Source organism: Tiliqua scincoides, chromosome 1, assembly GCF_035046505.1.
Source record: "Tiliqua scincoides isolate rTilSci1 chromosome 1, rTilSci1.hap2, whole genome shotgun sequence".
Taxonomy (NCBI): domain Eukaryota; kingdom Metazoa; phylum Chordata; class Lepidosauria; order Squamata; family Scincidae; genus Tiliqua; species Tiliqua scincoides.
The window spans coordinates 123,804,238-123,822,853 of NC_089821.1; the positions used below are offsets into that span (position 1 = coordinate 123,804,238).

At 43.0% G+C, this 18,616-nt stretch overlaps 1 protein-coding gene across 1 annotated transcript; it reads left to right on the top strand.

Annotated features, from left to right (window-relative positions):
* Positions 1-3,792: 3,792 nt before the first annotated feature.
* Positions 3,793-12,506, top strand: ICOS (inducible T cell costimulator). Its single transcript, XM_066621954.1, has 5 exons — positions 3,793-3,867; positions 7,390-7,437; positions 10,078-10,398; positions 11,021-11,133; positions 12,429-12,506. The coding sequence occupies exons 1-5, from the start codon at positions 3,810-3,812 to the stop codon at positions 12,504-12,506; spliced, it is 618 nt and encodes a 205-aa protein (XP_066478051.1). The 5' UTR covers positions 3,793-3,809.
* Positions 12,507-18,616: the final 6,110 nt, after the last annotated feature.

Here is an 18,616-nt window from a genome sequence, read left to right on the forward strand (position 1 = left end):
AAAACCTGATGCAATCCTATCCACAGCCAGAAGATGGAGCTAAGGTGCTATATACTCTTGCTTACAGTCAGTTCCCATTATCTGCCAGGGTTATGCTCCTGGAAAACCTAGTGGATACTGAATTAGCGGATACGGACTCCTTGAGCTTGCTTCACCAGTTCTCTTCCTCCTCCACCTATCTCTTGGCTTCTTCCCTGAGCTTGCCCCAGCCCCAGAGTATCCCTCAGGTAGTCGTTCAGACTTCTCATCATCGGCCTCTCATCATCGCTAGGGTTGTAAAAGTTCAGTTGAAGTTCCTGAAATGGTGCCCAAGATGGTGGGGCAAATCTGGAAGTGGAAACAAAAGTGTCCAATGATTCTCCATGGGCCAATACCAGTGCCCATTTGATGTGGAAAACTTATCCAATCCAGACAAATTTCTTAAAAATGAGTATAATTGTCAGGATGCAATTGCTGCAACCCCCCCTCTCATTGGTTATACACTGTATGCCCCCCTCTCATTGGTCATACATAGGTAGCTCTTCCTCTCCCTCCAGCATGGCACCAGCACTGCTTCTTCTTGCAAGGAGGCCACTATCTCTTCTCCTCATCATGGCTTCTCCATGGTACAAGCCATGATGTGTATGCGCAACCTCCTGATTTTAGGAATGGGTTAAGTCAGAATGCCAGATGTAGGGGAGGGCACCAGGATGAGGTCTCTTGTTATCAGGCGTGCTCCCTGGGGCATTTGGTGGGCCGCTGTGAGATACAGGAAACTGGACTAGATGGGCCTATGGCCTGATCCAGTGGGGCTGTTCTTATGTTCTTATGTTATGTTCCTCCTCCTGCAACCTCTCTCACCCCCACCTGCCTGCTTGTGACTGCCAAGCCCACCTGACCTGAGTGCACCAGCATAGCACTCGCAGATAACGAGAAATAGGTAGCAATTCTGCCCCATGCAGATAATCAAATTTGTGGTAGTGAATTCGTGTACAAAAAGAACTGATAGTATGTATTTCTAACTCAGGGTCTCAGTGCAAATTTCAAAGAGGTTCATAGCATGGCTTAGAGGAGACAAATGCTAAAATCAACATAAAATCCTTAGTTTTCTGACTAATTATTTATTTATTGTATTTTTCACATTTTTATACCGCCCTTCCTCCAAAGAGCTCAGGGCAGTGTACACATCTGCTCCGCTCCTTTTTGTCCCTGTGAGGTACAACAACCTTGTGAGGTAGGTGAGGCTGAGAGAAAGTGACTGGCCCAAAGTCATCCAGGAAGCTTCATGGCTGAGGGGGGATTCAAACCTGGATCTTCCAGGTCTAAGTCCACCTCTCAAACAACTACACCACCCTGGCTAATCAATGGGTCCTGATCTAATTCTACCTGGGTGATGGAATCACCACTCCTTTCCTTCACATTCTCAACAAGTCTCTGGTGGTCTCTTTGCTGGATGCCTGGAGGAAGAGAGAGAGAGCGAGCTTCTGGCTGGGAAGTTGTTTTCTCCCTTGGTTTGAATGATATCCTCTTTCTCTCTGAATGGAAGTGTGCCAGCTATCTGGGCACTCCATCCCACCCCCTTGAAACAAGTTTAACCAGTTTTCTAGCCCTTGCTCTATATGCAAATAGAATTTGCATATCCTCCCCCTCCTGCCTGGCAGCTTTCAGTGAGTTTCAACAGAAAATCGGTAAAGGGAGGGTTGACTATGCCAAAAACCATGAGGATCACACAGAATCACACAGGGGGAAAAACAAGCAAAAGAAACAACACTTATAGAACATAGGCATTTTGTGACAGCATGGGCATGTCTTTAATTGCTTGCAACATGGATGGTACCAGCATAGAGAGCAATGTCAGAAGGAGGGAGGTAGTGGAGGAGGCTTGACCAACTGTACGGCAAGTGCCAAACTAGACATTACACACCAGCTGAGTGTGACTCTCCCCCTCCCCATTCTTTAAAAGCCAAGTAGCCCATGGATGCTATGATTCTGGATCAGAGAAGAGCTGGGGAAAGAAAAGGGGCAGTTTCACTCTTTCTCTTCTAACTCTTTTTTTCATTCATAATTTTCCCAAGCAGATATCTGTATCTTCTTCCCTTAGGGAACAAAGAAAAAATTTTGCAGTGAAGAAGCAGAGCAATTAACAAACTTAAGATGTACAGAAGTCCACAAAAGTGTTGGGCCCATGGAAAGAAGGCAGGGAGAGAAGCAAGGTGTCATGCACCAACCAGCAAGTCCAACAGCAAGTTCTTCTGGAACCCTAAGCAGTTTTCCACTGATGTCTACTCAGACTATGTTGAACTGGGGATAATGCTATATAGATTTGGTAAGACTGAAATACAAAGACTGGCTGTACAGTATTTAGAGCACCTCATAAAAGAAACAATTTTTATTGATGGTCACTCAGAGCTAATAGGGGGAGATAGGTTGAAAGAGAAAGGGGAAAAACGTATTTTGAAGGCTCTGCAGTACATTCCTAACAGGGTGGACAAAATCCACTTCATCAGATGCAGGATGTGCTGTCCTATATCGGCACAGGTGGGCATTTTGCTGCACCCCCTGCCCCAATGAAGAAACAAAGAAGCACAGAATGAAGACGATATGGGAGCAGGAACGAAGAAGAGATGAAAGAAAAAATGAAGCAAAAAAAAAGTCAACATTTGCAAACCAAAAGAAGGTGCTTAACTTGAACACGTGGAGGAAGAGGAAGCCAGTAGAGAAAGGCGCAGACAAGGAAAGGAGTTGTATAAGCAAGATGAGAAGCAGAACAATCAAATGTGGCAGTAAAGGACAGAAAAAGGGGCTGTGAGTGGGATACAGGAAGAAGGGCATGACACAATTGTGCAGACATGAACAAATTAAAGTGTGTTAACCACTGTTTTCAAAGAGAAGATGAAACAAGCCAAGTACTGACTGTTTAACTCAGTGAGTTTCAACCTCTTTTGTCCCACAGAGCACTGACAAGGTACTAAATTTGTCAAGGTACACCATCAGTTTTTTGACAATGGACAAGGCACACCATGCTGTTTGGTGGAGGGGCTCACATCCCTCAATGACCCTACTAATAAATGATCCTCCCCAAAACTCCCGTGGCACACCTGGTCAAAAATGGCTGGTTTAACTCAATGATAGGATCCAAAACCTCAGTTTCACCACAGCCACGTTGGCAACTCACTTTATCTCAGTTCAAGGAGATCAGAGTTATGCTGGCTTGGAACAAGGACTATGCTCAGCCTTCCCAGTTTTGCCCTGAGACATGTGGGATTTGTGATAATTTCCCCTAAGAGTTAGTCGCACCTCTCAAGTCTTCAAGTGCCCACCTCCTGTAGGCCTTTTCCAGCCTCAGCTTTCTGTCCACCTGAGGATTATGATACTCAGGAGTATTGGAAGGATGAATAAAGTACATATATACAAAATAAATGTTATCATCTTAATGATGTAGAGTCATCGTCAGATGATGTTCAGTTTGTGCTTAATTTCCAGATTCAGGTTCACAGAAGTGAGCCAACAATAGAAAAGTACTATATATATATATATATTTTTTGGTCCTTTTATCTCAGTGGTAATAGCACAAAATGAGCCACGAGGGGGGAAACCCACACACCTCAGATGGATAATGCTGATGTATCATTTCTAAGTGTGGGGGTTAGCAAAGGGAGGGAGGAAGGAGTTACTTTTTAAACAAAACAAGATGACATATAAACGGCAAAGCCACTTCCCTTACTACTGAAAAGAACACAAGGAGATATCTACCAATTTTTCTTTAGGTTCAACTCCCCTTTCTTCTAGACAGAGAAAAAGATTAGCATTCAAGACCCTGTTCAGAAAGTATGAAATTAGACATTTTGAGTTTCTGCCTTCTCTGCTTCTACTTTGAATCCCTGTACGGTAAGTGATATTCCAAAGTATTCTGGTAAACTTCTGCTTATCTCTTTACCAAGTTTAAGTCGGCTTGAAGAATACTTAGCAGAGACAAGAGTCATGAAGACATGATGAAGAAAAGTCATCCAAATTTCCACTGTGAACATGTATGTACGGAATGTGTTTGTTCTGAGTTGAATCATTATCTAGGTGTGGATAAACACTGAATTTCTTCTGCCAACATTTCTTGCTGTGTTCTTGAGACAGAGAAAAAAGTCAAAGTATGTATTAACATATGGAAACTGCTGATTTTTAGAAGCTTACATTCCAGCAAGGTGCTAGCAAAAAAGATAATTTTTCTTAGGGTAATGATGTAACACCTCACTGCATTTAAAAGCATAGATGTTGAAGTTTAAGCTTTTATTATAAAATTAATTCAAAATCTATTAGCAAATTCCAGAAACTGAAATCCCAGATTTGGCTCTCTAAGGGTCAAGTAAAATCTAATATATTTAAAAACCATATATATTGCTTTTGTTTAAAAAAGTATTCGTAAAATCAAATATACTTCTTTTGGGGTTTCCTAACGGTTAATTTACTAAGAGCGCAATCCTAACCAACTTTCCAGCACTGACCTAGCCACAATGCAGCCACAAGGTAAGATAACAAACATGCCGTTACTTTGAGGAGGCCCCCTTGACTGCCTCCCCACTGCAGGATGCAGTGCACGTCACATTGGTACAGCTATGTCAGTGCTGGAAAGTTGGTTAGGATTGCGCCCTAACTCTACTACAGTTTGTCAATACTTCTTTATTCCTTTTGCTGAGTGTCTAATATGTCCCAGGTTTTTCCTGCAGTTCTATGTGATTTTTTGTAGTAAGCTTTATTTTGAATAATATATATTCCTGTGTGTTTTAAATTTAAGTTAAATCATAGGAACAACTTCCTGCTTGATAACTTAACACTGAATAACAGCTGACTTTTGAACCCCATTCACTTAGGGGCAAGTAACATTTAATTCTTAGCTATTCTAATATGGTTGAACTTAGCATTGGTGGACTTCCATTGCCAAGGGAAATGCAATGGGAATTACTTCCCCCCAACAAGGAAAAAACCACAACATGTATTTATAGCAAGGGATCCATAAAGAGTTAATGGCTAATGGAGCAACTATGGGCCAATCCTATTCAATTTTCCAGTGCTGATGCAGTTGTGCCAGTGGGGTGTGCACTGCATCCTATGGTGGAGGGGCAGTCATTGGGGCCTTCTCAAGGTATGGGAACATGTGTTGTCTTACCACGGGGCTGCATTGTAGCCACACTGGAGTTCAAAAGTTGGATAGGATTGGGCTCTATGTTGACTATGTTTGAGGCTACATTGGTAACATGGAGTTCTGTTTCTTTCTTTTTTTAAAAAAACTACATTTTATTAATATTTTAGAAATATTACAGGCTAAGAAAAGGAAAACAGAAGTACACCTTATATCCACATTCTCTCAATACTGTTAAGATAAACTATCTCTCCTATTAGTGGTCCACCAAAATAGTCCTCATATTATATGAAGGGTAGCTCAAGGTAAACTATGAGAAAGTCAAGTGAAGAACCCTGGAATATGAGATCTTGCTTGCTATAATTTTGCTTCGGGGACCCTAAATTTACTCCAGGCCCCAGAAAATCCAAAACAGACTGCAGGTAAGGCTTGGAGTTTGGAGGTAAGGGCTCTGGCTGGCTGACAGTAGAAGCAAATTGTTTCAGGCTCCAGAACTCTGTAGAGGAACCCTCTGCAAGATACCTGACCCTTTCCAGGCATGAATTCCATAATCATCTATTCCCCTGACTGGTTTCCAGAACAGCAGGACAGCCACAATCTGCACTTAGTTCCGTCAGACTTGAACAAATCAGCTAATCAAATTGAAATCTCTAGAGTTGTATTATTTTTAAATTAAGGTACAATCTAATGCTCAGTGGTGCTTACTTCTGAGTAGACTGCACTGTAATGTGTTGTATTTTATACACTTTATGACAAGACATTTGCCACCTCAATGTCACTCATGCAGGACTTCATACTGCAATAGCACAGGATGTTCTGTGGAAACAATCTGCTGTTGCAAGTGTCATAGAATCTTGCCTCTTTTTCTGTTGGTGGTTTAAACACTAGGAGCAACCCAGAAAAAGGTAAACACTTTCAAGTGTCATTGATTTAAAAGGGTGAGAAAGAAGCAAATATCAATGGGTGAGAACGAAGCAAATAAAATGATTTATGCTTTGGTGAAAGCATACCCATTCTCACCCCGCAAATAAACTAATTTTGTTTCCCTGCTTTACACGTTACAACAATTTCTGCTGTGCGCACAGACTGAGGTTGTGCTTGTTTACCAGAAGTAAACCTGGTGGAGTATAATAGCTTTATTTGCAACAAAGCATGCTTTGTACTCTACTTTCTAATAGTGGTTACTCTGTGGTTTTGGCACGGCACAGAAATTCATAGATTAAAGGCCTAGTCAATGTGACAACAGCAGCTCTTATGCTTTGGAATGCGAGTCACTGCTGAAAGGATATCAATGGTGGTATATGTTTGCGTGACTTCATGCAGAGAAGAAGCAGGGGGAAAAGGTGCTGAATTTTTTTTATTCCCTGTGCTTTCCCCCAACAAAGTCCACTTCCTGCATTTGCTTTTTTCCCACTGGGGCTCCAAGAGTAGAAGCAAGCCTCGCCAAGACAAGAGTGCCGTTCTTGAGCCATTCTTGAGCAAAAAATATTGCCGTTCTTGAGCAAAAAATGGTGAATGGAGGAAGGATTCAGATCTCTTTTCTCATGCACCACTTTGTTCTGCCAAATTCCAATCCACTGGGCCTCGTGCCCGCTTAAGGCTGATCAGTCCCCCTTGTGCAACTCACCAGTGCAGCAAGCAAAAGTCAAAGTCTAGCTCCAGTCCACAGATGCCAAGTAAACCAGTCCAATCAATTAGAGTTGCCAAATCAGAGTCCGGAGCCAATAAGCCAAGTTACAGTCCAAAGTCAGGTTCCAGGTAGGTCCGTCCAATCCATCAGGGTATCCAAATCAAAGTCCAAAGCCAAAGTCCAGTCACAATCCACAGTCAGATTCCAAATTCAATAAGTCAGTCTCCTCTCCAACCTGCACTCCTTCTACAACCCTGAGGGCCCTATTGCCTTCCAGTGGCTGCAGCTGTGCAGCACAGTCTGCTAGATGCCCAGGCCTTACCCTTAAAGGGGCCACTGCTGACACCACATCTACCTCCTCCCCAGTCCTTCCATGATTCCAATACACACTTCTCTCTTTTTTCCACCAGTAATTTCTCAAGATTCTTCTCTGTAACAATCACAGTAAACAAACGAGCAGCATTATTAAAATTAGAACCAAGGCTCTGAAAAACAGACCTCTAGATCTCTTTTGGTGGTGCAAATGGAGGCTATAATTACATATGCTTCTTAACAGTAAATATTTCAAGCTTAAAACAAACTGCCATAAAATAGTAAGTGCAATTTCTGTTTTATATAAAATAAAAATGGATGTACTTTGTATTTGTAGGTGCTGACCACTGTTCATCACTTCCACCCCGGACAGGTTCATGTAGAGGTATACTTGTTTTGTTTGTTTTATAGTATTAATTTGGGTAACGTGGCCTTCTTTTAGCTTTGTATATGTCGAGAAGTCATACTAAATCTGGAGGAAACAACCACCAACTGCTTAAGGGCACAATCTAACCAGTTCTACTCAGAAGTAAGTCCTATTTTGTTCAATGGGGCTTACTCTGAGGAAAGTGTGGTTAGGATTGCAGCCTAAGAACTCTATCCTATTTGGCCCGGTGCCAGTGTATGCCCGTAAGGTACATCTGCAGCTCCTGGTGAGAAGGGGCTGCTGGTGCTGGGCCTACTCCAGTCAGTGCTGTGCCCAGCACCAGAAGAGGATGCCATGGGAGCAGCTGCAGTAAGTTCTGTGGAACTGGGTGGTTGAGGGAAGGTTCAGGCCCAGCAGGGGGTGGAGACAGTGGCAGCCTCTGCCACTGTATCCTGTCCTCCCTCTCAGATTGGGCACAGGCTTCCTTGACTCTGTGCTCACTCAGCGCAGAGCTGAGACACTGCAGCAGCCTTACCCAGGGAAAGGGAGCAAATGCCGCTGGATCCCTGGGCAGGATAGGATTGGGCTGCCCATCTCACTGAAGCCAATCATCTTGAGGCACCCTGTGTTCACAACTGTAGTGAATGGCTATAATCCAGTACATAGTTAAGCACACTTCAGTTGAATTGAAATCAATTACAAGTCATCCCTCATTATCCACTGGGGTTCTGTTTCGAAACCCCTAGTGGATAAAAAACAGTGAAAAAATAGATATGAAGATCTACTTCCAGGTTTCTTGCCCTTCCATTGCTCCTAATGGAAAAAGGTGTTGCCTTGACATCCCCAGGGGTTTGATTCTGGAACTCCCTGCTGAGACCATAAAATGTGCTAAATTAAAGCAGTTTAAAAAAAAGTATGTCCCTTTTCAATTGTGGATTAAGAACAGCTTTTCTTACTGTTGTAGAGAGGCAGTCAGCAATTAGAAATGCAAAGGACCCCCTGCCTTTGCCTGGCTCAGCTGAAGAATGGAATGATCACTTGCATGACTGTCTTTCTACAAGAGTAGGAAAAGCAGGTTTTTTAAACTGTGATTTTAAAGAGACACATTTTTTCCCCTTCTCCAGGGATCAGCACATTCCTTCTCATTTGCAGTGGCCATTCATGTTGAGTCAAATCCGTGTATAACAAGGTTGAACCTGTATTTTTAAACACGCCTAACTGCTAACATGCAAAGAACAAGTTTTAGAACATAATGACTGACTGACCTCCTCAGATAAATGCCTAACTTTTACATATTACACTGACGATTTGGCAATTTCAGAAGCTATTTCAGAACTATTCAGAATTAATTATTTTACTGGTCACACATTTATAATTAACCAGTAAATTCAGAGTCTACCAGCTGTATCATCCAGCATCAAATGGCTGATCTGCCTGGGGATCACACTGGATACTGTCATAGACATGGCCCCTTTGATTAGACTGATGTCACAGAGAGAAGGGCAACCTTATGCAAGGTTATTATACTTGAATTATGAATTATACTGATGTTTTGGTAGACCTTAGAAGGAAAATGAGCAATTTTGTTAAAATTAAAACTTCATAAGCATTGCCTATAGGCTGTGGGTGTTCAAATAAAATTGGATTAAAATGAAACCTGGTTCTCTTGGTTTGGAAATCAGCGATCATTAGCTTGTTTTGAGTGGGGCTGCACTCCTGCAAGAGCAGGTTTCCAGCATGTGAGTTCTCTTGGACTCTTCAATCCTCCTAGACCATCATGTGCTGCTGGTGGAGTGCCTTTGCCCAGCTAATGCTGATGCACCAGCCATTTGAGTCATTCAGGGGCCAGCAGTGTCTTTGCCCAGCACCACTGTACTTGAGTTATTCAGACCTAACCACAGTGATCCATGCCCTGGTGACCTCAGAACTTGATTACTGTAATGTACTTCACATGGGGCTGCCCTTGAAGATGAAATAGAAACTAAAGCTACTGCACACTATGGCAACCTGCGTGGTTGTTGGAAAGTGGCAGTCTGACACTGTCGAGCTGCCAATCTGGCTGCCAGCTTGTTTCTGGTCACAATTCTTCAGGTTTTTGTTGCTATTAAAGAGTGGTTTGCTTGTAGTTGCTTTTCTCACCATTTTTATTGACCCCTTGTTGCTATTAAAGAGTGGTTTCATTGTGGTTGCCTTTCTCACAGTTTTTATTGATCTGTTTATTGATTTGCTGCTTGTTTTACTGATTGTATTTATATTTTTAATGTGTTGGTTGTGTTTTTAACATACTGCTAGAGTATGTTAAAACTTTATATTAAAACATAGCGGGAGAAAATGCTGGAGAAAAGATGGGATATGAGTGCTTTTAAATAAATAAATAGCACTTTTTCCACAATAGCACAAGCACAACAGCACTTGTGGAAAGTCAGTGGAGCAGTTTGGGAAGATTTCATTCAAAATTGTTGGAAATAGAAAGACACAGATATTTCAACTTGCTTATGTGATGGTGTGCCAGTCATGAGATTCGAGAAAACATCAGAAACTGGATATCTAAAAATAACACGGTTTATTTTCTCTCCTCTTTTTTGTTTTTTTAAAAAACCAATTTCCTATGGTTTTCTTTCTCCTGTCTAAAGTGGTAATTTCCTTCTCTTTCTTCAGAAAAGTTTCTGGACTCTAATCCTCAGCTGAATAAACTCCCAAGAGATTCCTTCATTTTCTACTGCCCCTTGACTAACACTAGCAATTTCCATATGAAACTCTTCAAGGGAAAGGACAAAGCCTGTGATCTCTACTTTGAGAATGAAACAACGATCGTGAACAAGACTGAGTTTTGTGAACCAGTGTATTCTGGCTGTGAAGTCAAATTCATACTCAGCAATTTACAAAACAAACACAGCGACAGCTATACATGCTACCTTGAAATCCTTATCCCACTCTATAATATCTGCAAAGCAAATGAAACTTATCTATATATCCAAGGTGAGTTGGTCTTCTGTGTTTTTTAAATAACCGTGATACTAAGCAAAGAATGGCGTGAATGGTGTAAGCCACACAGGAGCAAAGGCCAGAATTCTGCCCAAGTCAAATTGGTAGGGCTTGTACCAAACCATGGCTTCTTTCCAGAAATTGCATACATGCCTTAACTCTTGTTGCAGAGAAGACAGACATCTTCTAAACCAGTGGTTCCCAACCTTTACAAGAAGGTTGGGAAAACTGTAAGTATTTGTGGGGTGGGGGACGACAGCACCTCAGTGATTGTACTGTGGCAGCAGAATAGTTTTTTTTTTTAAGTACCTGGGGTAGCATGGGCCATCTGGAGGGTGCAGGGGCCCTGCTACCTCCTCTGCAGGCCTCCCCACTGCTCAAAAAGGCTCCCTGTTGTGATCACGACCCACTTCCAGTGTTACAAAGCAAACCGGAGGGCAAACAGATAGTCCCACCCTCAAAGTAGTATAGATATCACTGGGTCTGGGGGCAAAGTGTACAGGAACAGTGGTCCCATCCAAGCCTCACCTCATGTCCCTTTTTATTTGTAGACTAGCCACAATGGTGGGCCTTAAGCCTCAAGTTCTGCTTCTAAATTTTGCCTTTTAAATTCAAGATCCAGGACACTGCTTGTTATCAGAAATGAAGTCATGGATACTCATTGGATTAGCTGCTTTTTCCATTGCTGTGTGCATCTGCTGTTTCATAGCTTGTTGCCTCAGGAAAGCGGTGAGTGATTTCCGCTGACTTGTTCAAAGGTTTCTGTCCCGTACCCAGAAGATGCATGATATTTGGGCCTTGAATTAGTGAGATGCAGAGGAAATGCCACACTCACAGACAACAGAGTCAGTATGTAGAAACTGCTTTGATGAACAAATTAGCGTTAGAATTCAGTCGTAAGTGACAGTAGTTTACTTTTAATTTCTCTAAAACTGAATTGTATATTGATTTGAGAACGGGAAGCTGAGGGTGGAGGGAGAGAGAAAGTCCCCTTTGTGCACATCAGCAAAAATATCTCAGGAAGTAATTCTCCTGATTGCTTCCTCCCAGAGAAGCAGCAAACAATTGGTGGGGCCCAAGCTAGTTCTGAAGGCATTTCAAGCAAAGCCATGAAAAGAAGACAGAGAGCACAGATGATTCGTTTCTCCACTAGATGGCTCTCGATCAACTTTGGGGGTTTTTTAATTGGAAAACTAGCGTTAGGGGCACTTCACACACCAGTTTTCCACAATATGGGAAACACACTCCAGAGGGTTTCCGTGCTGACCAACTTGCTAAGTGCCAGGCAGCCTAGTAAGGGACTCCCTGCTGGTGGAACGTGTGTTCCACTAGCATTGGCTGCTGCAGTGCACAGAGCAGTGCTGGAGCACTGGAAGAAAGTCCAAAGTCTTCCTGTACATGTCACCAGACTAGTGGTCACCCACTGGTGCAGGTAAGCCTGCGCAGGGGTTGGGAGGGAGGTGGGGATGGGATGGAATGAGTTGAACAGAAAGGGTAGAGGTGAGAAGGAGAGCAGAGGTAGGGAAGAGGGCAGGAAGAGCATGGGTTTGGTGGCAGCACCCCCCACCAAATCCTCACCCACATCCTGGGTCTGATTCGCTATCATGGATCAATGTAAACTTGTGACAGCTATCAAGCTATAGCAGGTCCGAGTTGTCTCATGGCAGCTGCTGGGGTTTACCCTGGGGCAAGGGACAAATGTTCCCTTAGCCAAGGAGGTCTCCAGAGGCCAAAATTTCCCCCACGGGATGTAGCAGTAGCACTGCATCTCTGTTTAGGGAGTGAGTTTGAACTGGGCCTTAAGATAAAACTCTAATATTAATTTACATATTTGAAAGCTAATGTGTTATGTAAAGTGGCCCTTTGGAAAAACTGCAGTTGAGTTTTACAAGCCTTATCACACATTCATTTTCTGACATGTCACTGTGGAAAACATACTTGTCCAGCTGAAGAAGATACTTGTCCAGTTTAACTATGTATGTGCTGTCTAAAAATTGCCAATCTAAAATCTATGTCATTTTCAGATTTGCCAGAATGCCTCCCCTGGCTCTTATGACTACAGCAATGAATACATGTCCATGGCAGCGGTGAAATTCACCTAAGAAGCTAGTACTCTGAGGTAACACAAATCTGCTTAAGGAGATCAAACCGAGATGCAAAACTGACCTTTTTGATTAACCTTGCCTCCACAGAGTTGTAGATGCACTTGGTCCAAAGTGATCAATAGTAGTTGTATTTTTTGTATATATGATAGCTACTGATGGCACACCAAGGACAATATCTCAGAGAAAATACAAATTAAAACAATAAACTTGTTTACACTTTAGAACATTATATGGTAGTCATCAAGAAAACTGCATGGGGTGACATAGGTGGCCCCATGGGTGCATCAACTGACAGGAAACTTGTTCACAGTGGACATTTGGAAGAGTTTTTTTCCCCTCTGGATTACAACACAAATTACTGTACTGAAAGTCAAGCATTACTAAGATACCAAATAATTGATTATATTGTGTGCTGATGGTGTTCCAATATGCAACATCATGATTTGCTATTATTATCGCACTGGAAATGAGTTTGTTATGTAAGGAAACAGGGTCGCTGTCAAGTTTTTTAGCTAAAATAATGACCATTTTAGATTTTCACTTAATATGGCTTTTAAAAATTCCTTGTAACCATATCATCGCTTTGCTTTCAGGTGTGAACTCTCAAGGAAGCCCATTGCAGCAAAGGCCATTCTCTGAGAGCAGCGTGTGTAAGGAACTTCCAACGGCATTACCACCTTGAAGTTGGGTCTCAATGAGTTGGCATTACTTATCTGCTGAGGATCAAACAAGTCATCCAGGAACATTTATTTCTGTGCCTTGTTCTAGACATTCTTCACATACTAAGCAAAGCAAACATGTCAAAGCAACATTTGAATTAAATAGTTGTGAGTTTGCTTGCCTGGTAGACCTCTTGCAACACCACCAAAAACAAAACTTTAACCTTCTATAGTAGCTATCCTTCTTTCAAAACAAACTGCATAAGAACAAAAAAAAAAATTAGCCATGGAGGTAACACACTTGCTCAATGAACTCCAGTGAAATAAGCACAAGGATTTATCATTATACTGCATGAACTATTATTGCAAATGACAAAAAATGAACAGGATCTCCCTTTCGTGTCCTCCTCAGCTTCTTTGTGATGAGCGATATCTTTGGACACCTTTGATCCTTCACTTTGAAGTTGCATGAAAAACAACATGCTGCAGTGGATGGAGCAGGGGGCTTGCTTCTCCCAGTGACAGGCTGACAGGAACAAATGTGACTCCTCACGTCGCTTGCCTTGCATTGCCAGTACGAAAGATTAAAAAATTTTAAAAAAATTTGGCATGTTTGCTGCTGTGATGAGGTATTATAGGAACAGTCTTATTCAACAGTTTATAGGCCAGTCCCTTGTAGAATAATTCTACATTGTAAATTTCATAGCTCTGTGTCATAATCTGTGTGTATATTCTACATTGTATATTGAGAACCATAGACTCATAGAGTTGGAATGATAAAAGTGGCTGGCACAGATATTTCTTTTGCGTTGCCACAATCTCTGACTACACTGGAATGGGGAGATTGAGATAAGATAGTACAGAGTCACCTCTGAGTGAGCCACTGAACAACTGTGAGATGAGGATACGCACTGTGGACAACAATGCCTTTATCACACAACCTTCATCACTCTGAGTTGTCTGTCTCTGAGGCTGGGCAAGGAACCATCCTTGAGCCCAACCAACTTCAGAAGGTGGCTGAAAGATGAAGGACCAAACTAGATGTGAATCTGGGAATCTACACTATGTTTTATTCATGCATCTGCCTTGTTTGCTGGTGGGGGTGGGACTCTGATTTTTCCAAATAAAGCGACATGCAGCCAAGGGAGCTGAACCCTGTCTTGCCCCGACTGTGCTTTGCCACACAAGCTTTGTCCCCAGAGGGAAGCTCACTTCCTCTGTCAGAGCCACGCTGGGAGAAAAGTGACTATGGGAAGCTTCCACCTCTACAGGGGATTAATCTCACTGTTGTACATTCTTCCGCATTTAAGTTCTCAATGTTTTGAGGAATTAGATGTAAACATTCCCTGCACAAATTCTTTATGCATGCCAAGCTGTTGCATAGCCTGCACATTCTTCTTTCTCCTCCCCCCTCCAATTTCTTAAAGAGACAGGAAAATAAGTCAGGCTGACAAGATAGGGATACTCTGCTTTGAAGAAAAGGTTTAGGGCCAAATCCTATTCAACTTTTCAGCACCAAGGCGGCCACAATGCAGGCCTTGAGGAGGCCTCCACGACTGCCCTGCAGGATGCAACTCGCACCCTGTTGCATTGGCACTAGAAAGTTGGATAGAACTGGGCCCTTAATTTTGTTTACTGTACATTACTGTAGTATTAGGGGAGTTTTTATTTGTGTATAGAGCTCAAATAAAATATTATCATCAAGTACACCCTGTAAGCTGCCTTGAGCTTTTGGAAAGGTGGGTACAAATGTTTTAAATAAATAATAATTAAGTTTGTTTGGAACAATGAGGTGTGAGAGGCACCTTAGGCAGGTGCAAAATGCCTTTTTGCAAATCATGACTTAGAATTATTATTAGTAGTAGCAATATTGCTTAGAGTCATTTATTTTATGGGGAAACAATTTTAAAAGCATTTTACAAGAAGATGTTTAAAAAATACTCATACTGACATAGAGTTCTGGGTGAGATACATTACAATCAATACTGGTTCAAAATGGGTGCTGGTGCTGTGTTTTGGCTTGTTATGAATGGATACAAGGGGGAAAATAATTTATCATGTTCAGGGTTGCATGTCAATAGTGCAGGCACTATTCCTATCAAATTCTATTGATTCTTAGTGGAAAAGACTCCCATCTTTGAGTCCAGTGTTGGGCGTGGATGTATGTACAGCCCCCATTAAGTCCTACATTATTTCTTATGGGGCAAAATTTACTTTCACGTGTCATTTCACTGTATGTCCAATCTTTCCAGTCCCTAACTTGGACTCATAAAGGAAATCTTTATGCAAATATCATGTCTAGCGCAGTTAGTTGACCCAATATAGATCTGCTTCAGAACAATCTTACATTTTTACTAAACTTGTACTAAAAAAGATGAGAAGATAATTAAGATTCACCTTAAGCACACATTCAAAGAAAGCCTTCATGGAATATTTTTGAGTCTAGAGCAGGGGTGCCCAAACCCCGGCCCTGGGGCCACTTGCAGCCCTCAAGGCCTCTCTATGCGGCTCTCAGGGAGCCCTTAGTCTCCAATGAGCCTCTGGCCCTCTGGAGATTTGTTGGCCCGCACTGGGCCAACGCAACAGCTCTCAGCGTGAGGCCAACTATTTGGCCTCTTGAGTGAGCTGTGGGATGAGGGCTTCCTGCACTGCTTGTTGATTCACGTCTGTGATGCAGTATCAGCAACAAAGGAAAGGCCAACCTTGCTTTGTGCGAGGCCTTTTATAGGCCTTGAGCTATTGCAAGACCTTCATTCATTCATATAAGTTCATCTTCAATATATTCATTTATGTAAATTTATTCAAATTTGAAATGTAAATTAATTCGGCCCCTGACATGGTGTCAGAGAGATGATATAGCCCTCCTGCCAAAAACTTTGGACAGCCCTGGTCTAGAGTTATCTTATCTCATGTAGTACTGCACAGCATATGATCAAGATCACAAAATGCTGATCAGAATACTTAGAAGTGGTGATGATTCACTCAGTGATACTTTCATTTACCCAGAACAGAATAAGTTCAGAGAGGAAGCTACCCAATGTCTGAATTTACTAATTCAGAGAAAGCACCTTCATTTAGATTGGAATTAGTATTCTTTCCATAGGCTGCTTGTTGCACCTAGGTCATCATAGCTGGATTACACGTCATGGAGACTTCTGTGACTAGAATTCTGCAAATATTTTTTGTCAAAATATGACAGGGTTGGACGGTCCAGTTCAGGGCTGTGGTATTATGGAAGAGCTCTGTCTAATTTATTTCCTCATCTTGACTTGACACCCCCCCCCCTCCAAGCAGCTAAAGAAATTCCTATAGGAGAAAACCTTTGGATACCAAAAGAATTAAGCTCCTTGTGCCAGGACCTGATCAGTGGTGGACTTTCCCAGCCCTGTACTGAAGGCAAAGTTCCATGATGGCACCCTCCTGTATACAAATCCACCCACTCACCTGGAGTGAAACGGAGCCTCACATGGCTCCAGGATGAACCAGAGAAGCCATCTGAGTCTTCCCTGCATTCTTAAACTGTGCTCCAGCAAACCAGAAGCACAGATTTTGACTGCGCTGTGACCCTCGATGAGGCTTCTGCGCGGTCCTAGAATGCCCCTTTCACAGAATGGAAGGGCTGCTACTGGACCTGCTCCAGCTCCCCACAAATCCCTGCAATGATCCAACCACATAACATTGAACTGTGGTCTTCATTATGACTGCATGATGGTGCTTGTCCACTGATCCATACGATAGCAACTCAAAAGGGGCTGTTCCATTGCAGCCAGTTTTTTAGCATTGCATTCTAGCTGACAAGAGCAGACTCCCAGGCTAATGAAGTTACTGAGGGCACAATCCCAACCATGAGTTAGGCTGGTGCAAGTCCCTTGTGCCAGCCTATGAGTGTTGCAAACATGCCATAAAGCACGTTTGCACCTCCTCGGGAGCAAGCCATGCCAGCCGGAGGTACACTGGCACACAGAGGCTTGCATGGCAGAGACTAGCACATGGTAGCTTGTGGAGTGAGCCTCGCGTCAGCCGAGCTCGACCAACACAAGGCTCTGGGGTGGGCGAGGAGGAGGCAGGAGGGAGGTGTTCCAGGGCAGGGGGAGGGCGGGAGGAGGCTGGTCCCAGGGGTGGGCAGGCGAGCGGGGGGAGCAGGATGCTTTTATGCCAGATCCCAACCCCCATTCCCAAGGAGCGTGGAGCAGCTTCAAGTTGCTCCACTCTCCTCTGACTTGTGCCACCTCAAGAGGTGGTGCAAGTGCAAGGAGACCCATAGGGGCTGCAGTGGCTTACCCGGGGGTAAGGGGAAGCGTTTCCTCTTACCTTCGGCTGAGCCACTTTGGAGACCTATCTTGCGCTGGATACACATAAGTCTCCTGGCTTGCCTGTTCCAGTGCAAGACAGGATTGAGCTGTGAGTAAACCATTTCTCATTTTCACGATCAGTAGCACAGAAGTGCTTCAAAAGTACTTCCATACATTTGTTTTTGCAGTCTCGAAAAACCGTGAAAAAATAATGGACTGATCAGCTTTTTACTATTTGCTTTGGTAGAGAAGAAAACTTTTTTTTTACCTGCAATACGTAAATATAAGCAGGGCTGGCTATAGACTGATTGGGCCCAATTGGGCTCTGCCCATTAGGGGTCTCTGTGCTAGGGCAGCAAGCAGATTGCCTGCAGCCGCAGCCGGCACCTCGCCCTTCAGCTCCAGCATGGAATTCTCCATGCCAAGGCATTATGAGGCTGGTGTAGCGAGCAGAGCTTCACCCTTGGAGGACCCACCTGCACATCTCTGCATCCAATTGGCCTGAAATTGCAACCCCAGAAGTATTGCACCTCCAACAACTTCTGGGAGGGCGTGCTTCATACCAGGCACTACTGGCCTTGGACATGCCACTTGTCCTTGTGAGTGGAGGAGAAGGCATGCAGTGGGGTGAGTGTGTGTGATGCCCATCGCCCAGGGCTCCATAAAAAATGTTTCAAATTGGGCCACACAGCTCATAAGGATATAAGTGCAAGCACTATGAATTATGGAATATGGTCCCACTTCTATTCCAAGTTCCTACTCCTTCTCTTCTTTCCTTAGTTATAAACTTTAATTTTTTTAAAAAAAGTGTGTGTGTGTGCGCGCGCGCGCGCGTACTGTGCATCTGAAGTCTATTAGAAATGGGCGTCTGTGGAAACATTTTTTGTGGAGATGCACAGAAATCCACTTTGCATTTCACACAATAGACAATGAATATATGAATATACTAACATGGGGGGACTGATGGCATAGAAGGGAAAAAACCATCTAGAGAAATGGAGGTTTTATGAGATTGTCTCATGGAATAATACCTGTAAAAACCTCATTGAAAAAACAGGTTTATGTTCAGCCTGCTTATGTAAACTGTCTTGAGTCTATTGGGAATGGTGGTATATAAATATGATAATAAATTCACGGAGCACTATGATGGTTGAAT

What these genes read in the sequence shown, in the direction of transcription:
- ICOS (XM_066621954.1), top strand. Translation starts at nt 3,810, where the DNA reads ATGAAATTAGACATTTTGAGTTTCTGCCTTCTCTGCTTCTACTTTGAA. An exon ending in CTACTTTGAATCCCTGTACG is followed by an intron (nt 3,868 to 7,389) that starts GTAAGTGATATT and finishes TTGTATTTGTAG; the next exon opens with GTGCTGACCACTGTTCATCA. An exon ending in AACTTATCTATATATCCAAG is followed by an intron (nt 10,399 to 11,020) that starts GTGAGTTGGTCT and finishes TTTAAATTCAAG; the next exon opens with ATCCAGGACACTGCTTGTTA.